Source organism: Syngnathus scovelli, chromosome 7, assembly GCF_024217435.2.
Source record: "Syngnathus scovelli strain Florida chromosome 7, RoL_Ssco_1.2, whole genome shotgun sequence".
Taxonomy (NCBI): Eukaryota; Metazoa; Chordata; class Actinopteri; order Syngnathiformes; family Syngnathidae; genus Syngnathus; species Syngnathus scovelli.
The window spans coordinates 9,724,436-9,744,244 of record NC_090853.1 but is presented as its reverse complement, the minus strand read 5'-3'; the positions used below and the strand labels follow the sequence as shown (position 1 = coordinate 9,744,244).

The 19,809-nt window shown below is 39.3% G+C and overlaps 2 protein-coding genes across 2 annotated transcripts; both read left to right on the top strand.

Moving 5' to 3' along the window:
* Nucleotides 1–1,196: 1,196 nt before the first annotated feature.
* rbm7 (RNA binding motif protein 7) lies at nucleotides 1,197–3,970 on the top strand. The gene is made up of 5 exons (XM_049726449.2): nucleotides 1,197–1,414; nucleotides 1,789–1,951; nucleotides 2,875–2,941; nucleotides 3,052–3,133; nucleotides 3,235–3,970. The coding sequence occupies exons 1-5, from the start codon at nucleotides 1,322–1,324 to the stop codon at nucleotides 3,550–3,552; spliced, it is 723 nt and encodes a 240-aa protein (XP_049582406.1). The 5' UTR covers nucleotides 1,197–1,321; the 3' UTR covers nucleotides 3,553–3,970.
* Nucleotides 3,971–6,016: 2,046 nt separating this feature from the next.
* Nucleotides 6,017–16,596, top strand: barx2 (BARX homeobox 2). Its single transcript, XM_049726448.2, has 4 exons — nucleotides 6,017–6,453; nucleotides 11,000–11,318; nucleotides 13,831–13,915; nucleotides 14,703–16,596. The coding sequence occupies exons 1-4, from the start codon at nucleotides 6,267–6,269 to the stop codon at nucleotides 15,009–15,011; spliced, it is 900 nt and encodes a 299-aa protein (XP_049582405.1). The 5' UTR covers nucleotides 6,017–6,266; the 3' UTR covers nucleotides 15,012–16,596.
* The last annotated feature ends 3,213 nt before the right edge of the window (nucleotides 16,597–19,809 follow it).

Sequence of the window (19,809 nt, the reverse complement as noted above, 5' to 3'; positions counted from 1 at the left end):
GCGGCAATTACGCAACAAAAGTTGTACTTAATTGCACTTTAATTACCTCTGGATGGATGGCAAAAACATAATAGTGTGAGTCACTTTGTCAAAAAGGCTTCAAATATATTAAATCAAGAAGGCAACAGCTTGCAGCCAGATTGCATAATTCATCAATTAGGCTTAAATTGTTAAAAATGCAGTCAATATACAACCCGTAGCTCTCTTACTTGAGCTTCATCGTGCCAAAATCAGTGCAGTCCCTGAGGCGTGAAGAAGAAATTCATTATACTTTGAAAGGATTAAAGAAAAAAAAAGTAGAGACACCAAACCTCATCTAATTACGGTGGAAGCTAAGCCTCTCATGCCACTTGGTTGACCTCCACTGTAAGTGATGTCACAAATACCAGGATCACTTGGTTCCAGGCATTTGAGTCACTAATAAAATCAGACAGTGTTTAAAAAGCTGGGAAGGGAGGGGGGGGGGGGGGTAACACATGGAACACTCATCAATGTGCAAATGGAAATAAAACCTTGTTAATCTTGTTAAAATCTTCAATATATCAAGGTTCAAATGTAGGCAATAGAGTGATGCCAATCTACTCCTTGACTACTATTGAGGAGCTCTTGAGAATGGAACAGACCCCACTCCCAAAATCCCAGTCTGGACCCATATTAAAGTTGCAAACTTTTCACTTACTTAAAATGGCCTGGACACATTCACTCAACACAGAACAAAATATTCTGAAAGTTTGACAAACGTGAGAATTATCTAACTTGTTTTCTTCTTCGCCCCCTCCCCAAAAAATGTGTTTCCAATCATTAAAACTCCTAGAGTTGTATGATTTTAACATTTAATTTGCTATATTTTGTTGTTAGTAATATTTTATTAATAGTATCCCCTCTCTATTTACAACAACCCTAGACAGTGGCAATAGAAAGGACCAACATTTTAACATTATTTTTGCCAAAATAATGAGGAATATATCAAATAAAACTCCCCAAAAAATCAATGATATGAACTGGGAAACATTCTAAAATCTGGTGGTGTGAGTGTGGAACAACCCTATATTTAGTTGTTAAAAAAGATTCTCAAAAACAATTGGCAATACATTTTTAATGAAGTAGTTGTGTCAAGCATCGCATTGATCATCCGAAACAGCAGATGGCAGTAGTGCGCACTTATAGAAACAATTACGCTATTATCTTAGAGCGAGAAAGACGGTGCCAAAGGTCCCCTTTGAACATGACGTCACAGGCCTAGTTTCGTTTGTATCACAGCTTTTGATAAACTAGTGTTTGTTAGCCTCTCCCGTAGTAGGGCCAAATTAGATACATTACGATGGGGATCGAAGACGAAGCTGACCGGACGCTTTTTATAAGGAATTTGGATACACGAGTGACGGAGGAGCTTCTATTCGAGCTTTTCTTACAGGTGATGTTTTACTTGCAAGACGGCTTTTGCTAATCCCTTGCGAGTTCTGGCTGCCTTGCACCATCCTGCCGATCGAAAGAAGTCCTCAAATGACACTGTTAACGATAAATGCCTTCGCTGAAAAAATACTTCGCTTTCAAAGTTAAAATTTAAGAGTGCAATCCGAGCAATTGAGAATCATGTTTACCATTTAAAGTATGTTACCCAAACATGCTAGTATCAGCTAGCAAAACATGCTAGCACCGGCTAGCAAACATCCTAGCATCAGCTACCAAAACATGCTAGCTTCGGCTAGCAAAACATGTTAGCGGCGACAAGCAAAACATGCTAGCAGCAGCTCTTTAGCCACAACTTTAACAAAACTCTCTCAGCAGGCAGGACCTCTCATCAAAACCAAAATTCCAAAAGACGGCGATGGCAAACAGAAAACGTTTGGCTTTGCCGTGTACAAACATGAGGAGTCGGTGCCGTATGCCTTGCAGCTTCTAAACGGAACGTCGCTGTTTGGTAGAACGATCCATGTGCAATTCCGTTCAGGTATGTTACGTTTGCGCAAAAGTCGTTTGTTTTTTTCCCCACACACAAATTACGCTGGTAATTCTCCAGTTCAAGTTGCATTGGAAGCATTACAGCATCCAGCCACCAAGCAGATGAAGTGGTAACCGTGTCTCGAGTTTCTATCGTGTCTTGAACTCATTCGAAATAAAAAGTTACTTGTTTTGTGTGACGTAAATTAAACCTTCTGAAGGGGAGGGGGGGGGGGGTCCCTTCCTTTAAGCTTAGTCTGTGATCTTCCTAGAATAGAAATGTGTCTAACATAAAAAACATTCATCGACGTATTATCAGATATTCCATCAGCCATGCAGAAATTGAGTTAGGAAATGACATTTTCGTTGCACCTGAAGCGTTAATATGAACCGCAACATAGATATATTTTAAGAAAATGCCTCTTAATCGGAATTTGAGAGGATTTACATGGATGCAGTTCTCTTAGAATAACGTTTTGCCAGCTATGCATGCTATTTACTTCCTGCGTGCAATGAACTCCGCAACATGAACTCTGTGTCAATTAACTCAAGTGTCGAGTGAAATACCAAATATTAATAGTGTTAAAATAGTATTTAGTGCTTTCAGCACTACTGGGCACATGAACTAAGAATGCCTTGTTTACGACTCGTGCTTGCCCCAGAATTAAGGAAATTCCCTTAAAAGAAGGCTATGACAACAGTATAGGAAATGAGACCACTTGTAAAAAGCTACAGCTGCAAATTAAAATGTTATCCAATAAATTGAAAATGTCCTATGATGACAGCCCTATAGTTGTAAATCAAGGTACCACTCTACCTTGAATTACTATTTAAAAGTATGTGTAAAAATATAGTACTGTATTTACAGTAGCATGTCTATTTGGTAAGATTCTAAATGCAACTAATGGCAATTTTTTTTTATACCCCAATTAGGCAGCACCCACAGCAACAGTAGTGGGAGCGCCAGTCCTTCTAGTACTCCTAATCCCCACGGATTGAGGTGAGGCCACCCTTGGACAAGTGGTTTAGTTCACGCCGCTGACACCGGTTCATGTCACATTTTTGTCTGCTTGATAAGGGGCTGAATATTTCATGATGTTTCTTTTACAGGGTGCCTCAGCAGTTCTCATCTCCTCAATACACTCCTCCAAGATCTTATTCATCCCCTGATAGTCTGCAGAAGCACGCCATGGTAAACCTTTATTTTCAAGACTATAATGATGAAGCACAGCCTGAATTTAGTTGATGCCCTCCTCAATCAAAAATATGTTCATTTTTCTTCTCCATTCCTAGATGAACATGATGTATCAGCAGTCGCCCAATTACTGCAAGATGCCATGGCATCCGTCTGCAGGGGGCGCAGGCAGCTTCAGGCAGCGTGACAGCGCCCCCGACCCTACACATTCAGCCTCAACTAACAGCTGCAGAAGAAATCAGCGCAATGCTGATGACTCCCACAGACAGCAGCAGCAATACAACAGGAACGACTATCACCAACAGAACGCTTGGGGGGGCGGCGGCCGTCACCACGATGGCAGGGGAGGCAGCAGGCACTACGATGACGTGAGCGGTAACCGCGGTCATCAAGATAGTAGGTGGAGACGCTACTGATGTAAGGGAAAGAGACTTATTTATGATTATGCAGATGATATTAGTATATGCTCAGGTTGTTTTGTACATCAACTGAACAAAAAAAATCTTAATCTTTTGTTTTGTCTACTTTTATAATATTTTTAAATTTCATGTGACTTAGCTCACAGATCACATCTGGCCAATAACAGAAATGTGAATCTTGTTTAAGTTGATAGAAAAGGTCATAGCTCACCCTTTTGTATTTGGGAAAAAAAAAACGGTGCTCGAAGTATATGTACAGTATTAATGTAAATTCCAAAAACAAAATCCACCAGCACGATTTATAATGCAATGTGAGCTCACTAATTATGTTCCTTTTCATTTTTTAACCTTGTTTTTGTAAGACAAACTCATAATGTTTTAAAGTGATCATAAATACAAACATTGTTTGGCTTAACATTTGTGTTCTCTTTCATCATTGCACAAACTATTGTACACTGGGGCTGCGTGGAACGCGTGGCCTTATGTGCACCTATAAATGGCCCACTGTGTAACTAATATGCTTGTGCTGTGGGTTAGGAAGTAATCTACAGGTGGCGCCACGCATATCCTTTGAATGAAGCCAATTACCACGGTAAATGTATCCCAGCCACATGATCAGCTTCTACATGTGACCTTTCTATTTAGGATGTTTTCAAGGCTTGATGTGGATTTGTCACCCACTCTCTTCACTCCGCTACGTGCAATTACGTGGAGGTGTTTCTTGTTACCACAATGTGGATGCAGACCAGCTATTCTGGTACAATCCTCTTGGAATAGGAACCGCTTTGATCTGATGGATCTAATGTTTCTAGCGTTGTTTTTGCATCCCTGCCCAGGTGTCTCGGCAACAAAGTGATGATCATATCCCATAGCTAAATACGCTAAGGTCATAATCTAGCCTTCCGAAAGTGCTTAAACGCCACCTGGTTGTATACGGGAACAATTAAAGCGTCGGCCTCATGTGGCAAGAAAGGTGCATTTACACGCTTCTGTGGGATCTAATCAATTCTATCCTCTGCAGGGTGCTAGGCGGAAAGCCTTTATTATTGTTATTGTTGTGACACGTGGTGGTATTAGCTGCTTTAATTGCTTGATCTTGCTGGCGTCTCCTGCTCCGAAGCAGCCAAATTAGGCAGCCTGCTAGCTACTGGGTCCCACTTAAATTCCCCAACATTGCAATAACAAACATCACATACCCAACCTTCAACAATCAGCTTCCAATAAATTAAGTTTGAATACCGTGATGAGTGTTCTTCCTGATAGCTGATAGACAAATGTAGTGAAATTATTACCGGTATTTACGGGTCATAAAAATCTGGTGCACCTACACAATTCATAAATCAAATTAAACTAAACTGTATCAAGCACAACACTTTTATCTTGTCAGAGGTCTTTTTTGTTCCTTTTGACAAAACGTGTTTTTTTTTTGTGTGTGTTTATAGCTTTATTCCATAGTTCAATTGGACCTAGAGAACTGTTGCACTTGAATTAGACACTTACTGGCCACATCATTAGGTACAGTGGTACAATAGTCTCACAATATTCAATATAGAAGCATTAAAAAAATCATAAGTACTTAAAATATTTATTGTGTTTTGCCATTATTTTGTGTGCATGATTACATTGTGCAGCTGTCCCTAATGGAGTGACCGCCAGTCTGTATTATGCCTGCAGTAGTTTTCTTTAGAGAACATATGATTTCTTTTTTTTTTTTTTACCTTTAAAATAAGAAACCCTGTTAAGTCACGGCGTTATTTTTATTAACAGAATCAGAAAACCATTCAAACCGTGTAAATGTTAAGCTTAAACTTTTAATTATATCTTTCCGTTGAATTAATTGTTAAAACACCAGTAAAAATCAAATTAAGAGATCAAGAATAATAATGGTTGTTTAAATAATTAGTGACGCTGTAATAACAATGAATTCATGGTTTTAGTAACATTAGTAATAGCTGTAGTGTATTTTCACAAAATAATCGTGTACCGTATTTAATATGTTGACGTTTTTCCCTGTAGAAATACGCCAAACTACCGCAACTTTACAAAAATAATTACGCTCATCATTGAGTCATACTCTACTTGAATAGAATGGATAAAATGTTGGGGAAAAAATGTTTTTGGCAGTGCACAGACATCAATTTTAAACGTTTCCCCTTTGTTTTATTTTATAGCGGTGTCCAAAACCTCTGAGTACGGTCAAGACGTTTTTTTTTTTCAAATCATAATTATCTTGTGCTGAGTTGCATATTACTTCAAATGACAAAATGTAAAATTAATTTCAGAGTTGTATAATAAATAAAACGCAATCAAACTAAATGTGAATCGACCTTACACTAAACTATTTAGGGAGCGTTCGGATGTGTTCAATTAAATTCTACAAATGAAAAAAAAAAAAAAAAAAGTACGATCGAAATGAATGGAGCTCGTCGTCCGCGATTGGTTTCAGTCGCGACAGTCCATCAGCGGAGGGCGGGTGCAGATCGAGGAAGCGTGAGCGAAAGAGAGAGAGAATAAGAGGGAAAGAGCTGTGGTGGTTATATACAAGTGGATGAGGTTGAGCGCGTATCTCAGTCCGCTTCATCGCCAACGAATATTAACACAAAATGAGTGTAGCGATAGTCGTAGTGTAGCGAAGTGGTGTGACCTCTCCCCCTCCTCGCCTAAAAAGTCTTCTTGCAGTTATTTCGACCCTTTTCACTCAGGGAGCCAGCATGCACTGTCAAGCCGAGGTGAGGCTTTCATCCCCCGGTCAGCTGAAGGCTGCCAGGCGACGCTACAAGACCTTCATGATCGACGAGATCCTCTCCAAAGAGGCTTGTGATTATTTTGAGAAGTTTTCTCTCTACTCTGTGTGCCCGTCGCTCATCGTCCGACCGAAACCGCTTCACTCTTGCACGGGTAAGGAAAATGTTCATTTAACTCACCTGATTCATTCATAAAAAGTGTGGGTTCAGCGCGCGGCCACTTTTACGCACCTTTATTACGCTCTATCGGCCAGTGTAATGCACAGTGTATTTTAATGTTACTCTCGCAAAAATTTATTCATACAGAAGGTGACGTGTTTAATACAAATATTTGGCTGATAAAAGTTGTAAACCAGCTGCTATTAAACATGTTTCATCGCTGTGCCCACTAATAATTATTGCTTCTATTATATTTCGTCAATTAAACCCTATTTTATTCTACTTGATAAAACTTTTGGTCTCCAATGAAGCCACAGAATTAACTTTCATGTAGACTCACTTGGATAGGTTATAGATCACGCCTGTATATCTGAACACCGCTTTTGATTTGGGGCGTCTGATGATATGAGAAAGTTATTTGAAGTTAAGTAATAATAGCTTATGGCACCTCACTAAAATTCAAAAATTAAAATGACTTTTTAATGTTTTAATTAAGACTAACAAATATACATTAATTAAAATTATACAATTTCAAATGTTTTCTTAAAAGAAGGGCAATAAAAACAGGAAGGATCATAGATAGATAGATAGATAGATAGATAGATAGATAGATAGATAGATAGATAGATAGATAGATAGATAGATAGATAGATAGATAGATAGATAGACGGAACAATTCATGAACGGGGGTCTTATACTGTAATACTGTAGCTTCCATGCAGTCAAAGTCTACTGCCTGCTCCACTAACCATTAAAGATAATTGCTCAAAGTCTGCAATAATAACTGGTGCAACTTGATGATGACAGTGGTGATGGGTGGGTGGGGGATACAAAAATAGGAAGGGTGATCCCCTCATCCTTATGATATGGCGTATGCGGGAGGGCATTAATACTGGCACCACACGCTCCGATGGATACAGTAACCTGCTTTGGGGCACTGGAACACAGTGCCCACTTATTTGGAGCTGCGGGGTGCGAGACACACTATATTCTTCAACATCTATTGCCTTTAGTGCTTGATATAGAAGCTGTCAGAGTGATGTGGGCCTCAGCAGTGAAAGTTTTGCACTGAATAGTTGAGGGCTTGATGGGTGTCGTGACCACCTACTGCCAGCAGATGCCACTAAAGCTCACAGGTGTCAAAGAATCCGGCAGTTGCAACTGATAACCAATTGTTGCTTTTGGATTGCTTATCTGTTTCCCAGCCAGTTCTTCAGTGCGGTTTCTTCTTTTTAACATAAATGCTACATGGATTAGGCGATGCATTATAAAAAACGAACAACATAATGGAAGCATGCAATATTTTATAAGCTTTTAGCTGAATATCCACTGTGGCCCAATTTCACTTGTCAGCATGGTGAAAAATCCTATCAAAACAAGAAAAGTTGTTTGTGCATGCATTCACATGTGTGCACTGGCTTTTGTACAGGCTCAAAGTGAAATCCAAGCCAGCAAAAGAGTTTTCATCCCATCTTAAACCCTAAATCTGTGTCAGACAATAAAGGTTCCTATTAAGCATAATGCTGCCTTGTTAGACTTGATTACACCCATGTCAACACATACAGGCAAGTATGCACGCACGCACACGCACACGCGCTCGCACATACACGTACACACACACACACACACACACACACACACACACACAAACACACACACGTGCATGCACACGTGCCCACATGCACTTTTCATTTAAGATAACTTTGATCAGTGAACCACACAACCAACCATAGTAAATAACTCAAGACCTATTCATTCATCTGAGACGCATTGTTTTGTGATTTATAGTTGTTTAATGACAGTCTGCTTCCTCACTTAGGTTGAGGCTTTTCAAATAAAACATTAATTCAATCAAAGAGGAACTTTTTCTGAAACCGTATAGAACAATTCAATTAAGGCATTATGAGGAAAGTACTTGTAGTAGAGTAAAGGTTTTGTGGCATATCATCATATTTGTTTTTTAATGCCACAATTTTATGCATTTTAGAGAGCGTGACTTCTAGCGTCCATTAGGATAGTTTCCACAAAATATTTGAATTCAAGCACAATATTGCACAGAACAATGCCAAATAAATGATATTTCAGCAAATACTGTGCACCAAACAAACAAACAAGAAACCTAATAAGTATTGATGGCATACTGTGTACAGATCAAATATAAATCTTTTACACACAAGCCTGTTCTCCCACGAATTTAATCAGTTTATAATTTGTTTTATAACCACTCCCCAAAAAACAACAAACTGTACGTATTTTTTATTTTTTTTTTAAAGTTATTTTTTACATACAGAATAAAAATAATAACTTGAATATTTATTTTATCCTTACCAAAATTCTATTTCAAAAATTAATAACTGTCAGTTTCTTTGCACAAGGTTTGATTACACTTTTTCTTTTTAACTTTTTCTCACCACCAAAAAAAGATCTATATTTTATTCTCTTTTTTTTCTTGACAAAAGTAAAAATCTCCCAAAACTTTGTCGATATGTGTTTTAAAATGCATTGGTTACGTTGCGCAAAGCTGAAATGCTTTTTGACACGATCCAACATGCATACACTTGCAGTTCAAGCATACTGCCGGAAAATATTCAGGTCCAAGTGTAACAGACTTTTTGTTTGTATGTTTCTCTTCTAAATTCTTGAACATGAAGTTAACAAGAATGTATGTGTCCAATGCAGGAAATGTTGTTGATAGTATCTATAATAAAAAAAAAAAAAAAAACATGAACGTCTTGATCTATTCTTAGCCGTAATGGTTACCGTAAGCATTTCTTACATAGCGACCTTGATTATCAAGCGTATCCGTTGCACGACTGCTCTTTGCAGTTCCTTAAACAGTTTATTTGTAGCCTATTGACAGGACGTGGCGCTTGTCAACAGCATGTCAAATGCGAGCTCATGCTGTCAGTGGAAAGTCACCAGTGACGTTAACGTTCTCTTCTTTTACGCCTTAATTGTGTGCCTCCCGCTCAAACGTCAAGCTGACAAGATGTCTTCTCTTTGTCCGCCCCCTCCTGAATAAAACCCCCTTTATGTCGTTCAACAGCCTCGGCCGCAATACGACTCATGTTTATTACTTGATATCGTAAGTGCCAACGGGGATGATTCATAGTTAGAAACACATTGTGATAAAATGTAAGTAGTAGCTGTGCACACAAATACAAAAAAAAACCTATCTTGTCTAGGCCTGTTGTAACAGCATGTTGGAGGATTAGTATGACCTCAGAACCTTAACATGATGTCATCATCAGCCGCAGGTACTGTCTCTGTTTATATGCTTGCGTCCGTGTCTGTATGTGTGTACGTGTATATGTGTAGAGTGTGTGCATATATGGAGAATGCATGCTCTCCATGACAACTTCTATTATCGTGTTTGCGCTCTGTTTCTTGTAACGTACATCAGGGCAGGTTATGCAGAATGTAAGCATCTTTATAGGCCTTGCTAGACAAGGCATGCTCATTCTTCCTCTAAGTGGCCCATTTGTCAGCGGAACACTAATACATAAAAAGGCAGATTCGATGTCACGTTGCCGGTGCCGGTGCATTAGTGGATAAGTGGGGGATTTGTGTTCACCTGCCACAAATGTGTGTGTATGAGTGTGCATAAGCTATCCGTTTATTCATTTTTGTCTTGGGCTTGTCATCACAAGGGCCACGGGTGGGCTGGAGCCTATATCAGCTCACTTTGTCGACCTCATAACCTCTTGACTGCTAGGCAGACGTGTTAAAAACTTCTGCGCTGTGCTCTGTGTGTGAGGGTGTGTTTGTGCGTGTGTACATACATTTCATCTTGTCAGCAATAACCCGATGCAGTAATGGACAGTCAGTATTACAAAGCCACAAAGTTCCAGTTTGCTTGGAGGATGACTGTTACTCTGCTGTTCGTCGGGCCGTAAAGATGTTTCTGGCAGATACCGTTTGACATTGACTTTCATTGAACCGCCACATTCATTCAGTTAAACCTCTTGCTTGCCCTTTTCCCTTCCCTCCCACTGGCTCCAGACAAGTGTTACTTTTTATTGATTCTGGCGTCTTGCTGCTTTGTGTGTGCTGATAGAGGGCAAGTTTGACTGTGTATGCACATGCATGACTGCGTATAAAAGAAGAGTGAGCGATCACAGGAGAGAGGGGTAAAATGAGTTTATCAGATTAGCTTGTTTTTTTTCTTACAGCTCATTCAGTGTGGGTGTGTACATCATTCTGTCATATTTAACATCGTCTGCAAAATAATCATTCATGTGAAGGGTCGAGGGGAGCGGTGTAAAACACAAGACTGCATCATCGGGGTCAGTGCCCTTCACAAGAGTGAGGTCAAGAGGAAAACACTTTTCATAGAAAATGCTGGGCAATTAATAATTGAGCAATTACGCGTGGTCGATAAGGAATAAGAGCTTCCTTAAAACTCACAGTGACCCTGCTTTATTAGTTGGTATATGTCACTTACATACTGTGCGTGTATGTGTGTGTGTGTGTCTGTGTGTGTGTGTGTGTGTGTGTGTGTGTGTGTGTGTGTGTGTGTGTGTGTGTATATGATTTCTCAGGGTCCTCGTTGCGTGCCTACCCGCTCCTCTCGGTCATCACAAGGCAGCCTCCAAACCACCTTGGCCACCACCTGCCACACACGCCACCATCCCCCAGTGGAGTGCCACCCCACCTTCCCCTGCTGTCACCGCAGCACGGCCGAGGCTCCGAGCCGTCGCCCAGCCAAACGCCTCTCAGTATCAGCAGCGACTCTGAGACAGAACGCAGCACACCCCGCCTGAAAAAGCCCCGTCGCAGCCGCACCATCTTCACTGAACTGCAGCTGATGGGCCTGGAGAAGAAGTTCCAGAAGCAGAAGTACTTGTCCACACCTGACAGGTTGGTTTAGTAAATAATAATAAGAGACTTCACTCTCTTTCACTCTCTCACTTACATAGATGTCCCACCAAAAAGATAACTTGTGCTTAGATTAAGATTTTTTTTTTTTTTTACACCTAGATGATGTTTTCTTTCAAATGAATATTTCAGTTAGATTTACATGCAATGGTCATTTATTGTACCTTGGCAGGAAGCGAACACACTCAGTGTGTGACACTCTTTCCTCCTGAATACAATCAAAGCCTCCTACTTGTTTACCCGGTGTCAATTTTAAACTTAACACTTTTGTGGAGCCCAGCATGGCCGTTTCCATTTACAAGCCACCTTCAACGAAGTCAGGCAAGTGTACCACTGCACCATGAGTTCAGTTTGCTTACTTTCCAGAAATAAAGCTACGTTATACACTTTGCTCATGGTGCCAATCCAAACTGAGCATTTGTAGTTATGCAAAGGCATGACGCATGTACAGGTGTAGCGAATGCTTTTACCAGTAATCATCAACATACTACAACAGACACAGCTCTTACAAAACAAAAGCAAACAAAAACATTATACTCAACCTGATGCAGGAGCATTTTCATGGGCATACAAGCATCACTCAAGTATTTTGATAATCAGAATACCTGGCATAGAGTACATTTCCAAAGTACAACACATACACATGCACACATCTTCACAAAGCCGCAAACGTAATTATCAAGCCGTGGTTAAGCTAATGTCGTAATTTTTTATTTGTCCCGTGGGGAATGTCTCGCGTAATGTGAATTTTGGCTGAGCCAGAGAATTACCTCAGCATTCTAGTTCAGACAAGAGTAATGTTTTCACCCCGGAGCTCTTAAATGGTAAAATAAAGAAGAAGAAGGGGAGGGGGGGGAAAGAAACACGGCCGCATTCATGAAAACGGGGACGGTGGCCAACGCAAACAAATGTTAAAGTGAATTACTACAGATCTTTCAAACACCTGCAGGTGTATATAATAGACACGTAACTTTATACAACAAAATAACGTAAATCATGCCTTTTTTTTACCCGTAACTCCACGCTGTCTGACGGACAATATTTAGGTTTTGATGTAAAGTTGGAAAATATTTTACCATTTAATTGTTGGATGGATAGATAGGTAATGAAAACACCTTTATCTTCCTGCGTACATCCATGCTTGAACATTGATTTTGACGTGTAGCTCTATTAAAGTGTGTCTAATCATAATTGGGAAGAAATCCCAAAATGTAATATTAAATATCTCATTTTAACTTGGCCAGAGGTGTTGGAAAAGTCACCATGGCTCATCTTAGAGCACATTGCCAACGGCAAAATAACTCAGTGAGCAAAAGCCCCGTTTGTGTACGCATGGCTGAGCCACAATTTTGTCTTGACAATAATATTGCATTCCAGCACTGATAGGAAGATTAAAAAAGCACATCTTAATAAGCCCATGAAAGGTCCAATACAGTATACTAAAACATTACAACAAAAAAAGTATATTTAAGCTTTCTTGTTCTGTTTCCATGCAAGCAGACGTAGCCATATTGTACAAAGATCCGCATCCATCATCGTCGTTATTTTGCTCTTCATCATACCCACAAAAAAAAGCAAAACTTAGAAGTGAAGTTGATTCTTCTTATATATTTGCGATATGCATGCAGTGAAACATTACATGAATGGTCAGAGCTATGATGATGAAATCTCACAATTTAAAATGGTTTCAATCTTACTATCATCGACACTGTTTTACTCAGTGCTGAATCGGTATGACACAATGTCTCTTTTGTTTGAACATCTACTTAGTCTTGAAACAGACACGATTTTGTCTTTGAGCAATAATGATTTTATGCAGTCTTTTTGCCGTCGTCGTCATTAGCATCATGGCAACAGCAATAATTATATTAGGTTACACCCAAGACTAAATGGTTAGTGACAGCCCCAAAGGAAGTAGTTAGTAAATAAATACACTCAAACTATTTCCGCAAAACAAAGGGCCTTTAGTAAGTGAGGTGTTTCATCTTACAGTTATTTCTTGTTTTCTTTCAATTTGGACACAGTATAAAAGTACCACACACACTCCCACATAACCGCACACACGCAAGCATAATTGGTCGGATTTCCTGTTTCCAAAAGACTTTGAGAAGAGTAGAACAAGAAAAAATCTCATTTTCAGATAAGCATTTCTCCCCTTCTTAAATGAAAGGCTATCAGATTACACGCCAGCCAGTAGCCTTGTTAGTCATGGACCAAACACATGTGGTGGATGCATTCACTATTTCTCCAAGCAGCCACTTACCACATTACTGATCTGGTTGCAGATGTTTCAAACACTGCAGATGTAAGCCGTTTCTCACATGGCAGCTTTGATGCAAGATTCAAAGTCAATGTGTTTCAAAGCAATTGCACTACTGAGTGTGTCAACAAAATCAATGCATTCACTTCATTAGGTAGTCTAACTGTCATTCAAAACAGGGCATTACTCTATTTGTTTTAAGACAGCAATTGTGATCATTTACTTTTCTCTCAGGTTAGACTTGGCACAGTCTCTTGGTCTCACACAGCTTCAGGTGAAGACATGGTACCAAAACAGGCGCATGAAGTGGAAGAAGATGGTAAGTGTATATTCTTTCATTTGCTTCTACTGTCTAATTTTGCCATTGGAAATAATGTACCGGTAAATAAAACTGTGAGCATTGTAAAACATGTGCTTCATTTTTTTAATGCAACATTTTAACTGCTGTAAGTTAACTTGAACAGAAACAATCCGGATACTTCTGCGTGCACCAAAAAAAAAAAAAAAAAAAAGATCAACCCAGTCCAGTTCAATTTACAATTCAATGGTTGTTGTCATTCTCCCCTTTGCTTCATGTGGCATAGAAAATATAAAGAAGCAAAATGTACTCTGACTTTATCAAATAATTTTGTTGTATTGTTACTAAAGAGATAAATAATAATGTAGATTAAATATTTAAAAAATAACATTAGTGCCATATATATAGCGTAACTTCAAAGGCATATTTTTAATAGATTTTGGTTAATTTTCCAAATTGTATAAGCTTTTGGGCATTTGACTTTGGAGATTCCACTATGTCTTCCTTGTTTTTAATGTGTTAAGTGGACAGATTGAGGTGATCAAGGCGCACTTGTGGGGGGGCAGGGTCGAAGGAGAACGTGATGTGTGAGTGATCATGGTAATGACAAAAGTGGGCAAACACATTGTCAAAAAGGGTCGGGTCAATAAGTGAGATTGTTGACTCCAAAGATAAATGGGTGCAAAAAGGCTATCCAGCAGTCATATGTCTTCTCTTAATGACTATATACCTCGAGCATTCACCGCCTTTGACGACTGAGGCCATTCATTACAAGAACAGCCCACAGAGATGATGTGTGTATTTGTAGGTGCTCAAAGGAGGTCAGGAGGCACCAACCAAGCCTAAAGGCAGACCCAAGAAGAACTCAATTCCCACTACTGAGGAAATAGAAGCTGAGGAGCGGCGGATGAAGCAGGAGGAAGAGGAGAAGCTGAGAAAGACAGAAGGAAATGCCACGCCGGCTCACGAGGAAGAAAAGGCGCCTCAGCTGGATCCCGAAGTGTGTAGCTCTGTGCCAAACGACGCTCCGCAAAGTCAGAATGCAGCGAGTGCGACGGAGGGTGATGATCGGGCAATGCCTCTCCTAATACCCTCAGAGACTCATGCAGAGAGCTAAGCAACACGAACACAACCAAAGACTCATACCCGCCCCAAAGCCTGCAAACAAATTATGCCTCAGGGTCACTGTAGACAAAGGTGTTGTGCTGTCAGAGGAGCTACACAAATGTTCGGGAGTGAAAATACACTCATTAAATCATTAAATATAAACAACACTTTTTCCCCCCTTCATGATAAAAAACAACACATTTTATTCCTTTGTATTTGACCTAATTCCGTTTAGTCTTTATTCATACAGCGCATTTCACAACAGCTGCTGCTGTCACAAAGCGCTTTACGTATAACACAATGATATAACCACAAAGACAATGAAAACAGTAAATTAAAACTCAAATACGGTGGTGATCCTTCAATTGATGGAGTGTGGGAGTAAAAACAAAAGTGTATATAATGTATTATTGCTGAGTGTAAATCCCTATTTGCAGTTCATGTACTTAGTGGAAGAATTCTGTCGACGGCTGAACAGATTGAAATATTAACCTAAAATGTAGCAACTGCAGCACAACTTGAGTTATGCATTTGTCTGATTTATTGTGCTCCTTTGAGACAGCTTCTGCCCAGTCTAAATTGACCTTTAGGCTCGGAAGGTGAAGTTGATGTCAAAGTACATCTGTTTTGTTTTCCCAATTGCAATTGTACAAAGTAATTCATGGTACTATCCCAAATAGGCCTTAACTAGTCACAAGTGATATGACAGAATGAATTAATTTATGTCACCAATATTGATTTCGCCAAGCTGCCTCACGATACATGTGCCAAAATGTTAGGATTTGCCTTACTGTGCTGTAACTAGACTATGTAGCATTATTTCTCAGCAAAAAAAAAAAAAAAAAAATCTGAAATGCTCCAGTGCCTTGTTGTTTTCAGAGGGAAGCAAATATATTTTAGTTTCTTTCAAACGCGTCATTTGAGTTCTTCTTGGAAGATTTACAGTACATATTTGTTAAACATTATGCCTGCAAATACTGTAGAAATGTGTAAATTATAAGATATATGGTCCTTTTTATATCTATATATACAACAGTATTTTTAACTGCTGTTTGAAATTTGGATTATTAAAATAGTTTCTATGTCTAGTGTTGCAGCCGCCCGGGATCTTTTGCCTCTCTTGCGGTGTCACGACGGCTCCTCTTTCTGCCTCAAAAGCCATTAGGAACTTTTAAGCTGTCAGAGATTCTCCAAAGAAATAAATCACAGCCTCTTTGCCAAAGATTCATTGCAACATTTAAAGTGTCAGACGTTTTCAGCCTGCAGGCTTTTGCTATCTTGAACTGTCTGCAACTGACTATGCTTCAAATGTTTTTGCTGCCTTGCAAGCCTTTTTGTAGCTTGATCATGAATCCAACACGTCTTTTGAATTGTTTCATATGAAAAATGCAGTATTTTTCTGATGTAAATAATGCTGATTTGCTGAGCTCATTTTTCCTTCTTTCAGGTTTGTGTGTTTATAGATTTAAATACATGTATTGGAAACCAATGAAAGTTTCTATAATATTATTGTGGCTGCTTTGAGTTTTCATAGATTGAGTTCTGTTTTTACATTTAAACCTCATGAATACTATTAAAGCAACACCAGGGATTAATTGTTTGTATCAAATTTTTGTTTGGCTGAATGCTTTATGACTGTGTTTTACGCTGTTGTTGAGGTTATTATGGTGAAAATGTGGACCCAAGTGCAGGAAAGCAAGATATGGGGTATTTATTTCCGCAAGCAAAAATAGCTGGGGTAAACAAGCCATGCGGATAAAGACAAAATTAATACAAATCCAAAAACCTTGACACAAATTAGCAAACCAAAACTGGCAATGGAATCACAAATGGGAACATGGCAAGTCTTCTAACATAAGCAAGAGCAATGAGACAACATAGACTGAATGAAACCAGGGAGCTAAATACAAACAAACTGACGAAACAAGGAAAACCTGCGTAAGATACTGGGCTGACAAGAACAGGAGGATGCAAAAACCAAAACAGACCGCATAAAATTGAACTTGGGACAAACATGACTAAACTAAAAACAATCAAAACCATTACAGTAAAAATGCAAGTCATGTAGTATGTAAACATTATACCACAACATTTTGGGTTTAAGGCCTGATACTGTTTGGGCTTTTCCAGTCTGTTCATCTCAATTGTAATATGACTGGATCAGTCACAAGATCACTCAACGCTCACGGAAAGTTTGACTGAATGATGAGTTGTGTCACTAAGGCAATTTCTCACACACATGCACACACACTGGCATGACTGGAAATGTGAAATTGCTTTCTTTAATTTCTTTTTTTTAAATTGTGATTTCTTGTGTTTGTATTTCAATTTAAAAATAATTTTACCACCCTCTATTTATTTTGGATTCATATTGGGGATCATATTTTGTTTTATTCAATTCTTTATTTTAATTTACGTTAAACTAAAAATAACACCTTTTTTTCTTTTGCATAAAACATATTTCATTTTGTTTTGTATTACTGCATGTTGTTTGAGTGACTTTGATTAAATGACCCTTTGACTCATTGAAAAAAAAAATATTCAAGGCCTAAAGGATTCATATTTGACTACAATTTCAGCTATTATAATCTCCTCTGATAATGGCACACTTGATGATATCATCAAATTAATGTGCCACAGCAAAGGGTTTACAATTACATTTTTTTTCTATGACAATCCCAAAAAAATCTACTTTGTACAGTATAAGTAGATTAAATGTCAGAGCGCATCAACAAAACTTTTGATGATGAATCCTTCAAGTGAACAAAGCATTAAAGTACTGTGTTTTTAATTTTCATCATCTTTGGTACAACAGACAGAAAGGCCTGTAGTGCACCTCTGGGCTTCACTCTGACCCCATGCAAAGTAAAGAATGCTAAGTGTAATTTTAGTGCGAAACACCGGACATGGATGATTTCTAAAACAAACAATGAGGGTTAGTACTGAGTGATGTGTGCTGCACTTTAACGCCTTGTGTAAACACTCTCAACGTGCGTCCTATACCTGTGCATTTCAACAATGGAGGCACTTACACAAATCGGAAGTATGATTCAACATTTCACCGTAAATCCTTTGAGCACCTAATGAAATCACACTCAAGGTGGTGGTGGGGGTAACAAAAACTTGAGTCTTCTCATGCTGCCATATTAGCCAGCAGCGCGAAATGATTCTTGGGATATTTTCCCAGCCACGTCTCCACAAGGCACCGACCAAAGCCTCTTGGGTTTAAGTGAACAGACAAGAACTGCATTTGGGTATCTCATGTGTTCATGTTTTTTGTATTCTTTCATTTGGAACCAGGCCATGACTGATTCTGTTTCACAAACACGTAAGGACAGACAAGAAAGCAAATTAAAAAACAACTTGTTTATTTCACCTTGTAGCCAAGCTGACTCAAAGGTTGCTGCAAAATGTTCATTTCAAGACAGTAATGCAATAAATTGATGTTACCTTGATTTTGTCAAAGAGTGATGGAGCATTCTCTTTGCAAGCATGTTTTCTAAATACTTTCTCTACCAAGATCTGTGACAAATGCAGGCGACAACTGCAAACATTTCCGTCTCACATTTCCTTAAATGGCAAAGGTCTGCGCTGGCAAGGTTTCAAGGTTGTGCACTTTGCAGGTCTCTGCAGGAGGCCCTCCTGGCTAATTGTTGTACAGGGAGGTAAGAACAACTTCCTGAAAGAGCCCTGCAGTGTCACACTGGCGGCCTAATTGGAGAACCTCTTATTTTGTCACTGGTCCAAGTTCACCCGCAGGTCACCGGAGTGGAGTGGTGTCAAGCCAGGGCCTCGACCCTCCCCAATACCGACCCACCCACTAAGACATCCATCGCGCACCTTCACCTGTCAACTTAGTTCAGGCAATTAGTCCTGATTTGACACACTAAGTGGGCGTAGCACGCTTGTTCTTGACATAGGAAGTTGTTTCTAAATGTTGACACTGGAAGCAACAGCAGGGCTTAACTACGTAAATACAGGTGGGTAGTTTCTATGGCGTGCACAAAATGGCCCATTGTCTTTCTTTTTGACAATGTAGCAGTCATCAGGCATGGGCACTGCCTCGTCTCATGTTATGCATGTACAGGACTTGTGAGTGGTGATGTTGGCTGTTACGTGTTGAGCATTCTCTCCTCACCAGTTTGGAATCATTTGTGGCTATAACTGTTTTGATGGGGTGAATGAGGTGATAAATCTACTCAAATTATATTGCACTTGTCCTTTGGGTTAAATAGAGATCATTTTGTACTGCCGGTTGTTACAGCAATACAGCAATTATACTCTCCTCTTTTACATTCCAGCTGTCTATAGCTGACGGAAAGAAATGTGACCCCAAAATTACTTTTTGTATCATATTGCTTTTCAGTTTCACTCATGTTACATGCCACTTGCACTGCAGTGGTTTGAAACAAAGGTTTGAGTACGCTAAATATCTTCTGCTCATTAAGACTTGTATGTTCTTGGTGTGCTTTTTCTTTAGGTACTCTGGCTTCCTCCCACATTCCAAAAACATAAATGTGAAAATAGTCCAAATTGTGTGAATGGGAGTGTGTTTGTTCACACATTGCAATTGGCTGGTGATCAGTCTTGTCAGTCCTTGGTGTACCCTGCCTTTCTCCCAAAATCAGATGTGATAGGCCTCAGGCTCAACCATGCTCATCTAATTAGGACAGGTGCTTAAGAAAAGGGATGGGCGGATATTATGATACCAAGCCCCTGGATTTCATTTCAGAGGGCTTCACTTTGCATTGCGAGTCACGATTCAGAGTAGCATGTCTTTCAACTATTTTCCATTTCTTTTGAACTTC

Bases quoted from the DNA above. Each gene is read 5' to 3' on its own strand.
- barx2 (XM_049726448.2), top strand. From the start codon at position 6,267: ATGCACTGTCAAGCCGAGGTGAGGCTTTCATCCCCCGGTCAGCTGAAG. The intron at 6,454-10,999 runs GTAAGGAAAATG...ATGATTTCTCAG, and splicing joins ACCGCTTCACTCTTGCACGG to GGTCCTCGTTGCGTGCCTAC. The intron at 11,319-13,830 runs GTTGGTTTAGTA...CTTTTCTCTCAG, and splicing joins TACTTGTCCACACCTGACAG to GTTAGACTTGGCACAGTCTC.
- rbm7 (XM_049726449.2), top strand. From the start codon at position 1,322: ATGGGGATCGAAGACGAAGCTGACCGGACGCTTTTTATAAGGAATTTG. The intron at 1,952-2,874 runs GTATGTTACGTT...TACCCCAATTAG, and splicing joins CCATGTGCAATTCCGTTCAG to GCAGCACCCACAGCAACAGT. The intron at 3,134-3,234 runs GTAAACCTTTAT...CTCCATTCCTAG, and splicing joins GTCTGCAGAAGCACGCCATG to ATGAACATGATGTATCAGCA.